Source organism: Scleropages formosus, chromosome 3 (assembly GCF_900964775.1).
Source record: "Scleropages formosus chromosome 3, fSclFor1.1, whole genome shotgun sequence".
Classification (NCBI taxonomy): Eukaryota; Metazoa; Chordata; class Actinopteri; order Osteoglossiformes; family Osteoglossidae; genus Scleropages; species Scleropages formosus.
The window spans coordinates 13459763-13476699 of record NC_041808.1 but is presented as its reverse complement, the minus strand read 5'-3'; the positions used below and the strand labels follow the sequence as shown (position 1 = coordinate 13476699).

The window sequence follows — 16937 nt, the reverse complement described above, 5'->3', positions numbered from 1 at the left end:
ATGTACATGAAAAATATTTACTTTATTGAACCACTGCTTTTGCACTTATTTTCAACAAATAGGCGTACATCAGCAACACACTCCGTTTTCAAACAAAAGGCAGCAATAACCACAGTAACATGATTAATGAATTCTTCTAAACAAAATTAATTTACATTTCCTTTTTTGGCATCTGGTAGCTTAGCATGTTTGCAAATGATATTTTAGTGCATCCTCTCAGAAGAAGGCCACTGAAAATAAAAATAAGGAAAACAAAAAAAAAAAAAAAAAAAAAAAAAAAAAACGCATCTTCCTTATCCAGAGCTACAGAACTTGGTCTTTAGGTTCTTGATGTGGTTATAACATGGTTCAAAAAGGCAAAAGCATACTGTTAAATGTCAGCTCTGTAAACATCTTACTTTAAAACGCATCAAACAGTACATTACTTAGTCTTGTGTAATACACATTTACACAGAGGGGAAGGACTCCACAGTTTGGAGCCTGACGCTTCATGTCACGATGGCCTGAAATGCACCTCCTCACTGCAGGAGTTCAATAAAACAAAACCCATTAATACAAGTCAGACAGAGTTGCACCTTTCCATAGACACCCCCATACACCAGTCTGAAAAACAGCTATGACTGCAGCAAATAATTCCAAAATGGGGTTAACCGTTCAAAGGCATTGATATGAGCCAAGAGGAAAAAAAAAAAAAAAGTATTAATTCATTCGTCTTTGTTAGTTTCATTCGGGTGTTGAAATGGTGTTTAAGGCTGCTTGTACAGTCTTCAATATTCTCATTTATAATGCTAAAAAAGAGCTGAAAGCTGACACAGTTTGCTAGACTATCTTTTTTTATACTTTGCAGAAACCTTTTTTTCAGTTTTATGATTCATGAACACACTGTGTTCAGAAACAATCCTATACAAGGTTTTGCCTTGTAGAATTTCAACACGAAACACGCACACATACACACACATGTGCAGACACACAAAATCTAGAATGTAACCTGAAATTAATAAATACAAGCTATTGGAATAGTGCCTTTGGACAGATTTTTCTTAAAATATATATTCATTTATGTATAAATAAATTGGTACGCTTACATCCACTTAATGTTGGTACCCGACATCTCTGTAAATAGGATTTTTGAACCTGTCAAGCACTCATTATCCTTGTGCCCATTGACCAGTCTTTCAGTGCAGAGCCTGGGAATGTCACACGTTGCTGTCCTGAAGTAGTGGTTCCTTGGCCTCTCCAGAGGGTGGGTGCCCATGGGGGTGCCCATGGGGAGCGGCGTGCTTCTTCCAGCTGCCCGCCCGAGCCACCTGGTTGGTGTGCTCAGGAATGAAGAGTGCCACCAGCAGGGCGAGCAGCACCGAGCAGGCCCCAAACAGGAAAGGGGGACCCGGGATGATTGAGCTCTGGAGGAGAGAAAAGAGAAGTGTTTAACCCAAGAGTGTCATATTCCCAAGTCACAAGTATTTATAATGTTCAGCTTTCTTAAGCTGCAAGTACAGTAATACACCTGAGCACCCTGGGCAACACTTCCATGGGATGAACTGGACAGGAGGGTGAAAAAGCAACACACAAGTGTCCTACATCTCTGGGCACTGCTGCAGAAGAGCTGGGAGGGCATAGCACCTCATTTCCTGCTCAGATTGTGTAATCAAATGTTTTCTAACAAAAGTACTTATCAGAAAGTGTATTCCCACATTTGATTTTTACAGTAACAACACCTTTTTGACACCAGAGTTAATATCACGTGTCACTTGGGGTGATGGGGGGGAAATTTAAAAAAAAAAAAAATAAAAAATTGGGGTACAGGAATTTGGAAGATAATGCATCTTAGATGTTAACTAACACTGACGCAATGGGGAGACAGGCTGTAATACACACCTGCTGGTTGAATCGAGTCCCGTGCAAAATTTCCAGGCTTGACCCTTGACCTGTATCGGGGGCTGACGGCTCGTTCAGTTCTACATGGAAGATGTAGAAGATGAAGCCGTAGAATGCTGGCCCGAGACCGTTACAAAGACCCCGGATACCTGTAATCATGCCCTGCCCAACTCCTGCCAGGAAACAAAAACAAAAAAAAAAAAAAAAAACCCAATTTAACACCAAATCAAGGTTAGTTTACAAAACTTTTCAAATATGTCATGAGAATTGTGAGAGAACTAAATGTCTGGATCCACACAACTGTCTGGCTGAACCAACATTTTTATCCATATTAAAATGTAAATATTTACACAGCGGGATGTATTTACAAAGGTAACTCAGGTTAACCAGAAGGATGGACTCAATCGGAACCACAATGAATGTACCCATTCCAAGTCTAAGGAAACATTTAGATGACAGAACATTCTGGAGACACTACTATGTGGTTGCTAAGATTTCCCTTGACTCAACAGCAAGTAACCACCCCAGTTGACCATCTTGGTCAAGGGAACTAGAACGAGGTCCTTTCCAGGACTTGAACCACTGAGCTGCAGATGACAATTGGTGTCTGTATATCTGTACCTAACAGTCTTCCTGCTGCCCCGTTTACCTTGCTGGTCTGGGTCGGCAGTGCGGGACACCAGCGCGCTCACGGCAGGGAAGGTAATGCTGGACATAGCCGCGACAGCTCCGGCCGCCCACATCATCCTGTGGACAGATCAACGTGAAATTTGGGACATGCATTTCTTCATGGCATCACCACCAAGCTCGCTGCTAACACAGAGACACCTACCATGGTTCCGACCCAAAACCGTACCAAGCCAGCTGCAGGATCTGAAACCCCAGGCCCAGAAGGATGGTATTCTTGTTTCCAATGGAACGCATGAGGAAACTCAGCACCACCGTCTGCACAGCAGAACAGTTTTTTGGTTTTTGAGGTGAAAAAAAAAATAAAACTTTGAGAAACTAAAAGAAAGCAAAACTGTGAGTATGGCCTGTTTTATAAAAATCTAGATCAGTTGGTCTAGTCACTTTTAGAGATGATCATCTTTTTAGCTCTTGACTATTCGGAACACAGCAGAAACTGTAGGTCTCATCCAGAGCATTTACAATTTTGCAGTTGCTATGTAGTAAGACAGCAAAGCAAACATCATATGTATGAAACGGAAGCAGACAGAACTAACCTGTGCAACAATAGACAGCAATCCTAAAACAGCAATAAAGGCAGCAACACTTTCGGGGGAAAACTTCATTATCTGCAGAGAACACATCGAGGTAGAGGAAGGGATTACAAAATTAATCATGGCAGGTATGTTACAGATTAGGGATCAAAAGCATTCAACATCTTGGGCTTTTTCGTGAACTTGTGCATTAGAAATTATCAGCTGAGCTCAGTTATTAAAGCCCCTCATTTAAAGGTAAAATTGTGAAAAGGTGGCATCCCATCACAAGCCAATACCAACTACAAGAACTGCCAACTCTTTCACTCATGGCAGCAGGGGACACAACAGACAGGATCTGTTGACAGGGACACACCTGCTTCAGGTAGAGGAAGAAGCTGGAGTACTGGCCCGCCTCCGGGAGATACGAGAGGAACACAGTTATGCAGATGAGCAGGACAGTCGAGTCTTGGCCCACTTTCTTCAGCGACTGCAGAGGGTGACACGGAGAATGCCTGTCAGTCCACTTAAACATTATCCTTACATTACTTATTTATTATCTAGCCCCTCCATTCCAAGGTCTCACATTTTAGACACAGAGCAAATAAAGCAAGACGTTCTAGCTAATGGATTCTGTCATATGGTGCTGACCGTTCAAACTTCCAGCATTCAGACAAAAAAACTTGTCTTTAACTGAAATATTGCTTTACAGTCCAGGGATGCTGACCATAAGTATACAAGTAATTAAATGTAATGTGGAAGGAAGGGTGGGTGGGTACTCTGCCCAGTACACACTGTGACAACATGAGAACTACCCTTCATCAATTCTGCAAATGCCATTACCTATGATCCAGTAGCAGATGAAAATGTATATTTTCAGTTACTACACCATGAAATAACCGTCACTCTCCACAATGACCAAAAAATGTCAGAGATCACCTCAAACGCATTTACATTTATTCATTTAGCAGACGCTTTTCTCCAACGCGACAAACATCTCAGAGGAAAACGCAACGAGTGCATTCCATCAGCAGAAGACATTTAAACACCGCTCAAAATATGAAAGTAAACCAAGGTTGTGACCAGTTACATGCCGAAATACACCCATTCAAGTTACGAGAATGTGACTTCGATAGCCCTACCGTGACTTTGAAGGTGTTTCTTTGCATTTAAGAAAGGATGGAACTTGGATTTCACCTCCAGACACCTGAGCCGCACGAGATGTTTATATTCATTACTTCAGCAAATGCTTTTCCCCAAATCCTCAAACTCAGTTGGGAGTTTTTTTGTTCCTTTCCTCCGTGGAGAGTTGGCTTACTTAAAGCTTTAATAATTACATAGGTACTGCAATAATTTAATGCATGGCCAACCTTTTATTTGTATTACGTTTTTGATCCTTTGTTTAGCGCTCTGTACCATTGTAGAAGAATGCTCTATAAAAATAAATTGAACTGAAATTCTCGACATTCTCAGTTATTCACCGTTAATATTTAAAGTAAGCGAATCGCTGTTGCTGTATGGTGTTTACAAACTACATGGGTACATTGATGGTTAAACTGAACCACACTTCAGAGCATTTACTGTACATGAAATGATGTGCTAAAGAGAACTAATATTAAGGTCAGGAGAGAGGGAACCAATTAGAAAGCAAAAGAGGGTTTATATTTTTAGGGTTCAACTATTTCATCATCTGGGTTAACTATTTTTAAAAAAGCCTTTCAAGAGCCATTAAAATGAGTCAAAGAAGGCATCCGAATGGCAGCTGCGACACAACCCACAAAAGTGACCTGAAAAGCCGTACGAACATCTGCGACGGCAGCTTCCTCTCAACAACGTGTTGCGGTAGCAACGCTTGTGTCACTTAAAAAAGAAGAAACAAAGAAGAAACTCGTTTTGAAAGGGGAAGAAGCACCTGACTGAAATCTGACCGCAGCCGAGTGGACGCGCATGTGTGTGGTGTGTGTCAGCACGAGAGCAGGTGTGATAATGCCTCCCTTGGGGAAATGGTGGCGAGCGGAGCGACCGCCACTGTGTCACATACCACCGCCGATGGATCCTATTGTATGCTAAGCCTTCATTGAAACATACGGTTCCCTCTTCATTGTACCGTAAACAATACATTTCCCCCAAAATTCGGAGCGCAGGCACCCGTTAGGGTCCCCTGGACTGACACTGGCCTCTGCATCCAAGCTCACATTTTCCTTCCTAGAGTGAATTCCCTCCATATCATCACCTCTTTAGGCAAATTAGTACTGCAATGAAGTCAAATTACCTTTATTTATCTTATGGGGGGGGAAAAAAAAAAAGCACCCAAACAAAAAAAAAAATGATTTATAATTTGTGGTAAACATTTTTTCTTTTCAATTTTTCTTTCTTCCCTTACACTCTTTCCTAAGGCCTTTTGCAGATTTCCATCAGCCTGCAATAATTAGCTCAAAGATGTTTATGATCACTGCTTATGTCTGAAGCTTCAAAAAACACCAATGTTATGCTGTTATATCCTCTTGTATAAATAGGTAAATCGCAGCTTAACACTAAGCTAAAAGCAAGTAGCGTAATGTTTTAAGTCCCTTTGTAGAGAAGCCCCAGCAAAATGAATTAATAATGTTGAATCTACTTCAGTTGTGATATTATAGTTACCTTACTCTGTGACAGAGGAAGTAGGAAGTATATACAGCAGCTTATTTGGATTTATTCATTTAGTTGACACCTTTCTCCAAAGTGACTTAATATTATTTACCCATTTAAACAGCTGGGCAATTTTACTGGAGCAATTTAGGGTAAGTACCTTGCTCAAGAGTTCTACAGCTGCAGGTGAGATTCAAACCTGCAACCTTCGAATACAAATGCAACAGCTCTAACCACTACACTACCAGCTGCCCCCAGTGGAAGAAGTGCCTTGAGTGCTTTGCAGTGTGACAGATACAGAAGGAAAATAAAATACCCATTGTGAAGTAAAATGAACGCATAACTAGGCAAGAACTGTACTGAAGTACTGAATAACACGCCCCTTTTGTGAAAAAAGAGGTATATATTTTCGTAAGCCACCATCTCAGTTTTTCCACTGCACAGAACACAGTTATAAATAAGGGATGGGTGTACATACAATTGTCTACATTTACATTTATTTAGCAGACACTTTTCTCCAAAGCAACTTCCAACAAACTATGTTAGGTTATCAGCCCACACACCTTTTTCCACCAAGGAGACTATCTATCCATTATCAGTAACACCTTGTCTATTGTGGAAACAGAGGGAATGAGGTACGAAGAGTGCAATCACACACTCATTCATTCACATATACACACTACAGATCATTTGAATGAATGAATGAATGAATGAATGAATGAATGAATGAGCGAGCTTTATTGCCAAGTATGTTTACACATACAAGGAATTCCTTTTGGTGACAGGAACTTCCACAGCACAGACAGAATGACAGTGACAAGACACATAATAAAAGTAGAGTGGGCTAATAAAAGATTTAAAAAAAAAAAAGAATCATCAATTACCCTGGAACACATGCCTTTGGACTGTAGGTAAAAGCTCATTTCGACACTAACTGAACACGCGAACACTGCACAGACCTTCCCGAATTCAAACCTGTATCTAAATCCACAGCTACGAACAAGCACTACCTGCTGCACCAGCATTCCTAACAGGGCCACTCAGCATAAACTACTGAGCTGATCACCATCAAGGTCAATTACTGTAGTTAAACTGTTCTCATGTAAGTGACTGACCATTGTCATACGAGTACTCAAAACTGGCCACGAAAGTCTGATCCACTCACAGCAAAGGGGTCTGCTTGTTCCCAGGAGATAGGTGCCCCCCAGGATGCCGGCCTCATCTTCTCAGGGAGCGACTCGGGCACAGCCACCAAGATGAAGCAGATGTCCAGCATGGCGATGGCCGAAGCCAGCACGACCACCAGGCCATCACCGTACTCGCGGGCCAGGTAGGCCCCAATGGCCGGGCTGGTCACCAGACTGCCTGCGAAGGTGGCTGACACCTGACAAGGAAACAAAAGGATTCCAGTCAGTGCCAGCACTAGATCAGATAGGACTATCGTTTCAACCATTATTGTAAGTAACTGTAGCAAGCAGCAGAGCTAGTTAAGTGGTCAAGTTGGATTCTTTTAAAAAGAATGACTTTTTTGGTCCCAAGGAATTCTTCATTGCTCCAGAACTCTGCAGTGAACAACAATACTGGTTTGTCTATTGTGTAATTAAATCCTCCTGGAAATAGACAAGAAAAACAGGATGAACACAGGCTGTGTTCAGCTCAGAAATGTGAGGAGGGTGATGCAGGTACCTACCAGTCCATAGGCTGTGCTGCGCTCATGCTCCTGAGTTATATCAGCTACGTAGGCAAACACCACCGAGAAGGTCACCGCAAACACTCCAGACACAGAGATAACTGCGAAGTACCACCTAGGACACAAAAAGAACAATGCCGGGTCTCCGTAGCTACAAGTGGCTGCAGGTCAGGTAAATTACACAGCAGTAACAACAAGCCTCCATTAAACATCTGTTGAGCAGCAATGACTGCATGCCACTTTCAAACGCTGATTCGGAGGCAACTAGTAATACAAGTACAAGTGATTTAACTCAACCAGGAGGACAAAAACGAGAAAGTTATCCAAGCTCTTTTGCTAGCACAAAAGAATGTCCAGTTTGGAAAATTAATTTCACTTCGTTTCATTTTATTTCGTCCAGAAAAATTGCATCGATTTAAAATCGATCTTAAATATTAGCACATCTGCCCATAAGACAGATCTCAGATAAACCGAATGTAGATTCAAAGAAACCCATTCATCCTGACACCTGTACACAAAAAGGGAAAAAAAAAAAAACAACAAGCAGAAAAGTTCTCTCAGGAATACGGATTCAAAGGCAGAAGAGCACATCAGACTTTTAGAACACCTGACAGTTGAGACACGAAGGTGTATAACATACCAGGGGCTGATTTTCATCAGCGGGATGGGGACGCAAGTGAAGAACACCGTGAGTAAGAGGAAGGACTTCCGACCCCACACGTCTGACAGGGCACCGATCAAAGGGGCACTAAGGAAAGACAGCAGGCCCTGGCGATGGAAGGAAAAACAACTGCGTATCACAGAAGGAGGAACATCCAGTCCATTTAAGAGTAAGAGACGCTTAGTAAAAGTTACTTCGTGCTACCTTAACTCCCTGGATAAGTCCATTCATCAGAAACGTGTGCTTCGGAAACGTTGCGCGTAAAACCTTGAAAGAGGGAGGGTGCGGTGGGCGAAGAGGACAGTATCACTGACAAGCCTATAACCATCATTTTGGATTCCCCAACAACATTCAGCTGCAGACATGACAATTAGCATAACTTCAGCCTTGGACAGTATAGGTTGCACGATCACACGTCTACATAAATGAGCATCTTCAGCAAACAAGCTGAAACACGCCTGCCATTACACATACTACTCAATGACACAACAATGATATTCCTGATCTACTGTTCCAATGCGCTCCATCTGCGAAAACAGCACGAAGACACGAAACAACTCATGTTTCCGTTATACTACTTGAGATCAATCTGTATGTGAAAAGTCCCAAAGAAAGAGCTGCAGGTCTAGACCAGACCTGACAGCCAACCCAGCCAGCGTAAGCCTCACGGTAAGGGCTCACCACTAAAGTCGGCGCCGTTAGGAGACCCCAGGCGAAGAACTCCAAGAAGATGATGATGAGAGCGTGGTAGACGCTGGGACTGCCGATCCCCTGCGGCTGAGGAGGAAAAAACACAGGGAAACGGGTGAGGAACAGGCACAGGGTGAGAATCACATGAGGAAACCTAGTTACTGAGAAAGAACCATACCCACACATGTTGACAAGACGAGATATTTCAATTTCACGCGTTTCTAAAGTCCAGCTCAGAATACAAGTACAGAGTTAGAGTATAGGATTAGTGCTTTTTTTTTTTAAAAAAATCAGCACACCTGCTGAGACCACTGTGAAACGAGCAGAACGAACCTGCCTGGTTTAATGGACATGCGCGGTCGCTTGCAAATGAACACCTGCTCACCGCAGTACTAGTCTAAGGGTGCAGTTCACAAGGCTTATCACACAAAGTGATTCCTTTTCGCCAGTCTACACACACTTATACACACACACTTAGAGCAGAGCGCTACTCACGGCCCCTCCATCCTTAATGATCATTTTTTTCGCCAGCATCAGACTGCGATTCGGCCGTTTCTTCTTTTTCCCTTGTGTCATATTACCATTCTACTGTTTTGTGTATTTAGTAAACGAATGAAAGCGATTAAAATAATAACGAAAACCAGAAATGAAACGGAATGGAGGGAAAAAAAGGAGAGAGAAAAGCCACCACCGCCGACGGGCTGTTAAACGCTCATAATTGTCGCTCTACCACCGCCATCTTTGATTGTGACGTCACATCGCGCGATGCTCCTCCGTAGGAGAGACACGTCATAGTCCCCGCCTGCACGAGCCCCCGTGACGTAACACATCCCACAAACCTTCACCTCTAAAGGCAAAGGAGGAAACCGCCGGTCACAGCATTACTACGAGTTCATTCCTCATTTTCCAGTGTTCTCGGATCAGTTTATTTTTCATCTTGGAAAGAAAGTTTAATCAGGTGCCACTTAAAAATAAAAATACACACACACAGTCTGAAACCACCTGTCCCATGCTTGGTTGCGGGGAGCCGGAGCCTCACCTGGCAGCACAGGGCACAAGGCTGGAGGGAGAGAGAACAGACACAGGACAGTATGCCAGTCCATCACAAGACACCCCAAGTGGGACTCGAATGCCAGACCCACCAGGGAGCAGGGCCCAGTGAAACCCACTGTGCCACAATGCCACCCCACTTAAACACTCAAGTTGCATTACTCTGTCTTTCATGACCTCTCTGTTGTAAACTAAACTAAATTGTTGTTCGTTAACTTTAATTTGACTTTAAGGTGGGTTTGGCCGGTGCCCGCTGTGTGGCAGGTCTGGGGTTCGAGCCCTGCTTGGGGTGCCTTGGCAATGCACTGGTGTCCCGTTCAAGGTTTTTTCCCTCAGCCTTGCGCCCTGTGTTTCCAGGATAAGCCCTGGCTTGCCGCAACCCCACTTGGGTCAAGCGGTTGTTGACATTGATTGGTCAGTTGACTTTAATTGCTGCACCTACTCCTGCATGTTTGTAATCTGTTTTCGTTGCGATACAGTGTACTGTATCTGACAAAGAGTTTGTCTTAAGCAAACAGTCCTAAAGAAGAGGACACATAACCACTTAAACAAAAGCGACAGTGAAAGAGTTCAAGATAAAATAAACAAAAGGACAAACGAGATAGTTTGCTAGTAATCAAACACAGGCCAAAAAAAAACAAATGAAAACTTGAAAACAAAAAAACTTGCATGCCAAACAACTGGGAGAAAGACTAACTTCCATGGGGTCCTGAAATTACATAAATTACAGGATGTCATAAAACATCTCAATAAGAGATAATCAAACAATCACTAAAACTTCACTTTAAAACTAAAATTTGGTGAAAAATTTAATTTTACATCAAAGTCAGAAATAGATTCAGTTCTCTGTATAATCAACAGAAAAATTACAGATATTTGGTTAGTTTAAGCATTTGTCCAAGACTTACAATGTTAGATAATCAACTTCACAGTGATTTACCCATTAAATACAGCAGAGTATTCTTACAGTATCAGTTCAGGGTAAATACCTTGAGTAGGAATACTACAAGAGGAGCAGGATTTGAACAGGGAAACTTTAGACAGCGGGGATGCGGTGGCGCAGTGGGTTGGACCGCGGTTCTGCTCTCTGGTGCGTCTGGGGTTCGAGTCCCGCTGGGGGTGCCTTGTGACGGACTGGCGTCCCGTCCTGGGTGTGTCCCCTCCCCTTACGCCCTGTGTTGCCGGGTAGGCTCTGGTTCCCCGTGACCCTGTATGGGACAAGCGGTTCTGTAAATGGTGCACTTTAGACAGCCTTTCTTATAATTTCAGCTTTGTTCAGTTGTATTCACAAGTGTTATAGATAATTTCAACAAAACAAGAGCGTAAAGGCTGGTCAGCTGCTCCACTGTGATTTTAAATTTCTCCTGGTGTTTAGAAACCCCTTGGAGCGCCTGTGTGTCATGGAAGGAAGCACTAGAGGTTGGGGATGGGCTGAGGGGGCAAGGTTTCTTCTGCTTCTTTACAGTCCTGTGTCTGGGGCCACTAGAAACATGACAGCTACTAAGCAGGGGGCCACTAGAGACATGAAAGCTACTAAACAGTCTTTTACCCATGATAATTCACAAGCAGGAAAAATATTACAATTTTGCAGGACATGTCATGGATGATCCCAAGCAAAAACTCCATGTACAATTTCGAAGTATTTCACACCAAAGCCTGAAAGTCACAAACACACTCTCTGAAGCCGTTTGTCCCAAGCGGGGTGGTAGCAAGCCGGAGCCTAACCCGGCAACACAGGGTGCAAGGGACACATCCAGGACAGGACGCCAGTCCGTCACAAGACAGCCTAAGCAGGACTCGAACCCCAGACCCACCAGAGAGCGGGACCCAGCCAAACCCACTGCACCACCGTGGCCCCTCGTGCTATATAGTCTAATATAATTCTCATTTGAGGATTTATTTTGGTTTCACCACTTTCACTACAAGACTGTTCTAAGGTGGTTGTTCTGGTAAAACATCAGGGTGACACAGCTGAGTTCCATTTACTCACTGAGGTATAAGACTTTCAATATCTCCTTTAACTGGTGGGCCAACTACTGAGAATGTAACCTCAATCGTCTACTGAAGGTGACGATGGTTATAGTGGAATACTTGTCATTGGCTGGTACACATATTGTAGCTTGTTTCCAGTGCCCTGTATCTTGCTGGAAATGTACTCTTGCACCAGTTGGAAAAACTGACAATGGTCAAGCAGTCCAGTTCCACTTCTGCTGTTGCTAGCATTGCTCTTTCCTGACATAGCACTCTTACCAGACATGCTACCTTTGGTCGTCTTGTAGATGGAAGAATGGAGTGCACCCTGCAACTCATTCCATCCATCCATCCATCCATCCATCTTCCTCCGCTTTATCCGGGGCCGGGTCGCGGGGGCAGCAGTCCGAGCAGAGTCCTCCAGACTTCCCTCTCCCCGCACACCTCCTCCAGTTCCTCTGGGGGAACCCCAAGGCGTTCCCAGGCCAGCCGGGAGACATAGTCTCTCCAACGTGTCCTGGGTCTGCCCCGAGGCCTCCTCCCAGTGGGACAAGCCCGGAACACCTCCCCAGGGAGGCGTCCAGGAGGCATCCGGAACAGATGCCCGAGCCACCTCAACTGGCTCCTCTCGATGCGGAGGAGCAGCGGCTCTACTCCGAGCTCCTCCCGGGTGACTGAGCTCCTCACCCTATCCCTAAGGGTGCGCCCAGCCACTCTGCGGAGGAAACTCATTTCTGCCGCTTGTATCCGCGATCTCATTCTTTCGGTCATGATCCAGAGTTCATGACCATAGGTGAGGGTAGGAACGTAGATCGACCGGTAAATTGAGAGCTTCGCCTTACGACTCAGCTCCCTCTTCACCACAACAGACCGGTACAATGACCGCATTACTGCGGACGCCGCACCGATCTGCCTGTCAACCTGCCGCTCCATTTTTCCCTCACTCGTGAACAAGACCCCGAGATACTTAAACTCCTCCACTTGAGGGAGCAACTCCCCCCTAACCCGGAGGGAGCAATCCACCTTTTTCCGACTGAGAACCATGGCCTCGGATTTGGAGGTGCTGATTCTCATCCCCGCCGCTTCGCACTCGGCTGCAAACCTCCCCAGTGCACGCTGCAAGTCTTGATTCGATGAAGCCAACAGGACCACATCGTCCGCAAAAAGCAGAGACGAGATCTCGCGGCCACCAAAGCAGACACCCTCCGTTCCCTGACTGCGCCTAGAAATTCTGTCCATAAAGATAATGAACAGAATCGGTGACAAAGGGCAGCCCTGGCGGAGTCCAACATGCACCGGGAAAAGGTCTGACTTACTGCCGGCAATGCGAACCAAGCTCCTGCTCCGGTCATACAGGGAACGAACAGCCCGTAGCAACGAGCCCTGAACCCCATAATCCCGAAGTACCTCCCACAGGATGCCACGAGGGACACGGTCGAATGCCTTCTCCAGGTCCACAAAACACATATGGACTGGTTGGGCAAACTCCCATGAACCCTCCAGCACCCTAGTGAGGGTATAGAGCTGGTCCAGTGTTCCACGGCCAGGACGAAAACCGCATTGCTCCTCCTGGATCCGAGGTTCGACTATCAGTCGGATTCTCCTTTCCAGTACCCTGGCATAGACTTTCCCAGGGAGGCTAAGGAGTGTGATCCCCCTGTAGTTGGAACACAATCTCCGGTCCCCCTTCTTAAAAAGAGGGACCACCACCCCGGTCTGCCAGTCCAGAGGCACCGTTCCCGAACTCCACGCGATGCTGCAGAGGCGTGTCAGCCAAGACAGCCCCACAACATCCAGAGACTTGAGAAACTCGGGGCGGATCTCATCCACCCCCGGAGCCTTGCCACCGAGGAGTTTTTTGACTACCTCAGCAACTTCAGCCAGGGTAATGGACGAGTCCCCCTCCGAGTCCCCAGCCTCAGCTTCCTCTACGGAAGGCGTGTCGGAGGGATTGAGGAGATCCTCAAAGTACTCCTTCCACCGCCCGAGAACATCCTCAGCTGAGGTCAGCAGCGCACCACTTCCACTGTAAACAGTGTTCGTGGAACACCGCTTCCCCCCTCTGAGTCGCCGGACGGTTTGCCAGAATCTCTTTGAGGCCGACCGAAAGTCTTCCTCCATGGCCTCACCGAACTCCTCCCAAGCCCGAGTTTTTGCCGCGGCGACTGCCAGAGCCGCGCTCCGTTTGGCCCGTCGGTACCTGTCAGCTGCTTCAGGAGTCCCATGAGCCAGCCAGGCCCGATAGAACTCCTTCTTCAGCTTGACGGCATCCCTTACTTCCGGTGTCCACCACCGTGTTCGGGGATTGCCGCCGCGACAGGCACCAGAGACCTTATGGCCGCAGCTCCGAACCGCCGCACCGACAATGGAGGAGCGGAACATAGTCCATTCGGACTCAATGTCCCCCACCTCCCTCGGGACCTGGTTGAAGCTCTGTCGGAGGTGGGAGTTGAAGACCTCTCTGACAGGGGCCTCCGCCAAACGTTCCCAACAGACCCTCACTATGCGTTTGGGCCTGCCAGGTCTATCCAGCTTTTTCCCCCGCCATCGAATCCAACTCACCACCAGGTGGTGATCAGTTGACAGCTCAGCCCCTCTCTTCACCCGAGTGTCCAAGACATATGGCCGAAGGTCAGAAGAAACGACTACAAAGTCGATCATCGACCTCCGACCTAGGGTGTCCTGGTGCCAAGTGCACTGGTGGACACCCTTATGCATGAACATGGTGTTCGTTATGGATAAACCGCGACTAGCACAGAAATCCAATAACAACTCACCGCTCGGGTTCAGATCAGGGAGGCCGTTCCTCCCAATCACGCCCCTCCAGGTATCACTGTCGCTGCCCACGTGGGCGTTAAAGTCCCCCAGTAGAACGACAGAGTCCCCAGTGGGAGCGCTTTCCAGCACACCCCCCAGGGACTCTAAAAAGGCCGGGTACTCTACACTGCCGCTAGGCGCATAAGCACAAACGACAGTGAGAGACCGTTCCCTGACCCGAAGGCGTAGGGACATGACCCTCTCATTCACCGGGGTAGACTCCAACACATGGCGGCTGAACTGGGGGGCTATTAATAAGCCCACACCAGCCCGCCGCCTCTCACCTTGGGCAACGCCAGAATAGTGGAGAGTCCACCCTCGATCGAGTAGAGTGGTTCCAGAACCCAAGCTGTGAGTGGAAGTGAGCCCGACTATATCTAGACGGTATCTCTCAACTTCCCGCACCAGCTCAGGCTCCTTCCCCGCCAGTGAGGTGACATTCCAAGTCCCAAAAACCAGAGTTGGCGCCCGAGGTTTGGGTCGGCCGGGCACTCGGCCCCGACCACCGCCCAACTCACAATGCACCGGCCCCTTACGGTTTCTCCGGCAGGTGGTGAGCCCACCGAAGAGCGGCTCCACGTTATGGCTTCGGGCTGAGCCCGGCCAGGCCCCGTGGGCATAGACCTGGCCACCAGGCGCTCGCATGCGAGCCCCCCCCCCAGGCCTGGCTCCAGGGTGGGGCCCCGGTGACCCCATACCGGGCGGGGTAAACGGACGCCTTGCTTTTTCCTTCATAAGGGGTTTTTGAACCGCGCTTTGTCTCATCTGTCATCGTCTGTGACAGACGAGACAAAGCGCAACTCATTCCATTTATGCTTTTGGCAGATGCTTCTTTCTAAAGGGACACAGAACTCAAAATGAACAAAAGTGCATTTCAGAAGAGACAGGGCTCTTGAAACTCATCAGAAGCTTTCGACACATTAGTTCTGCTGGTGACCACATACCGTTGACTGGTGTATTCCGATACTCCAGCAAACTTAAGTATGGGTCCTTGCCTTTAGTTTTTGCCTTGCCTATAATGGATTTGACTGTTTGGACAGTTCTCTCTGTTGGACTATTACTCTACGGGCAATGAGGACTTAAGTTTCTGTATAATAGTTCAATTCTTTCAAACTTTAACAAAGACATTATGATTAAGAGTCTCAGTAAAGCCATGCTGTACAAACATGGCTTTTAGCTTCTGGATGACTATGGCTGTTTTAGTATGCAGTCTTTCAATCTGTAGATATCTCTTTGAGTAATCAAACAATTATTTCCCTGCAAGAAATGTGCTATCTGCTATCAGGAATAGGATGTCAAATCATTGACTCATCAGGATCTTAACTGTAGCAACATGGGCGATTCCTCTCTTAGGCCTACGGTCCTGTAATAAGACTTGCAAAAAATCATTAAACCTCTCAACTCCAGTCAGCTTTGTGTTAACATTGTCTAACAGGAGTAAGTAATGTGCAAGCTGGATTGCTTTGTTTAGACTGTAGGATTCTAGTCATGCTCTTGGCTTCCAAATATGAGCCTTTCCTACCACAACTATTGCATTTTCCATTCTGTAAACTCTGTTACTTTCTTAATGATCCCGGCCTTTTCCATGTGTCCATAAATGGTAATGTTCATTACTAGGGTCATGCTGGAGTGAATTCGTAAACTGCATTGTTGGGAATTACCCAGTGCCTCAAAAGACAGCAGCAGGCTCTTCTATAATATTACTGCTTTCTGCCTTTGATGTATCGACTGCCAGTACAAGTTTTTTTAAAACCAAGTCCAAACATGACTTTGCACCATGAACAGTGGAGCTTGGGAACTCCCAATGCGGAATGCTAAAGAGAACTGAGATGTTCTTGCGCTTTCATTGCAAACTGCATTGTTTTTTTATATCAACGTTTGCTGCCATAAGGTTCTTGTACTGAATTTTCAAACGATTGTTTCAAGCCATTTGTTGGTATTGCGTTGCTCTTGGCTCTGGTATCTAAATAAAATCTGACTTTATGCTTTTCTTGACCAATTGCAATTTGAATAAAAGTCTGCCCATACTTGGGAACTGCATTTGGCCTATTGAACGGTTCACTTATTTGCTTGGTGCTTGTCTTCTCCAAGTCGAACGGCCATCCGCTTTGACAACAGCAGTCCAGCTGTGGCTGGTGAACAGCGATCTATTGCAAAGCGATTAACGGATCGTGGATCATTACATCATCCTCCTTTTGCTGGACATTTTTAAAGATCTGCTGAGTACACAAGTTCCACATGTTGTTCTGTGTCTGGGAGGCTCACAGTTCTTGTAGGATCACCCTGCTTAGAAGACAGCGTGCGCTGCATGCATTTGTGGTCTTCGTCTGGGCCCGCACAACTTAAGCATGCA

At 46.0% G+C, this 16937-nt stretch overlaps 1 protein-coding gene across 2 annotated transcripts; it reads right to left on the bottom strand.

Annotated features, from left to right (window-relative positions):
- Positions 1–7: 7 nt before the first annotated feature.
- On the bottom strand, positions 8–9491 carry LOC108935271 (hippocampus abundant transcript 1 protein-like). Of its 2 annotated transcripts, XM_018753761.2 has the most exons (12): positions 9242–9491; positions 8738–8833; positions 8261–8323; positions 8036–8163; positions 7396–7510; positions 6871–7089; positions 3454–3567; positions 3102–3173; positions 2711–2823; positions 2528–2625; positions 1879–2051; positions 8–1403 (listed from the first exon to the last, which is right to left on the bottom strand). In XM_018753761.2, exons 1-12 carry the CDS (start codon positions 9320–9322, stop codon positions 1197–1199), a joined length of 1479 nt encoding a protein of 492 aa, XP_018609277.1. In that variant the 5' UTR covers positions 9323–9491; the 3' UTR covers positions 8–1196. The 2 variants fall into 2 exon arrangements, with proteins under 2 accessions (XP_018609277.1, XP_018609276.1); XM_018753760.2 differs by lacking the exon at positions 9242–9491 and having other exon boundaries at positions 8738–9235.
- Positions 9492–16937: the final 7446 nt, after the last annotated feature.

Coding starts and splice junctions, on each gene's coding strand:
- LOC108935271 (XM_018753760.2), bottom strand. CDS start 8,932: ATGTGTGGGTATGGTTCTTTCTCAGTAACTAGGTTTCCTCATGTGATT. Junction 3,568..6,870: donor AACAAGCAGACCCCTTTGCT/GTGAGTGGATCA, acceptor CACCCTCTGCAG/TCGCTGAAGAAAGTGGGCCA. Junction 1,404..1,878: donor GGACTCGATTCAACCAGCAG/GTGTGTATTACA, acceptor TCTCTCCTCCAG/AGCTCAATCATCCCGGGTCC.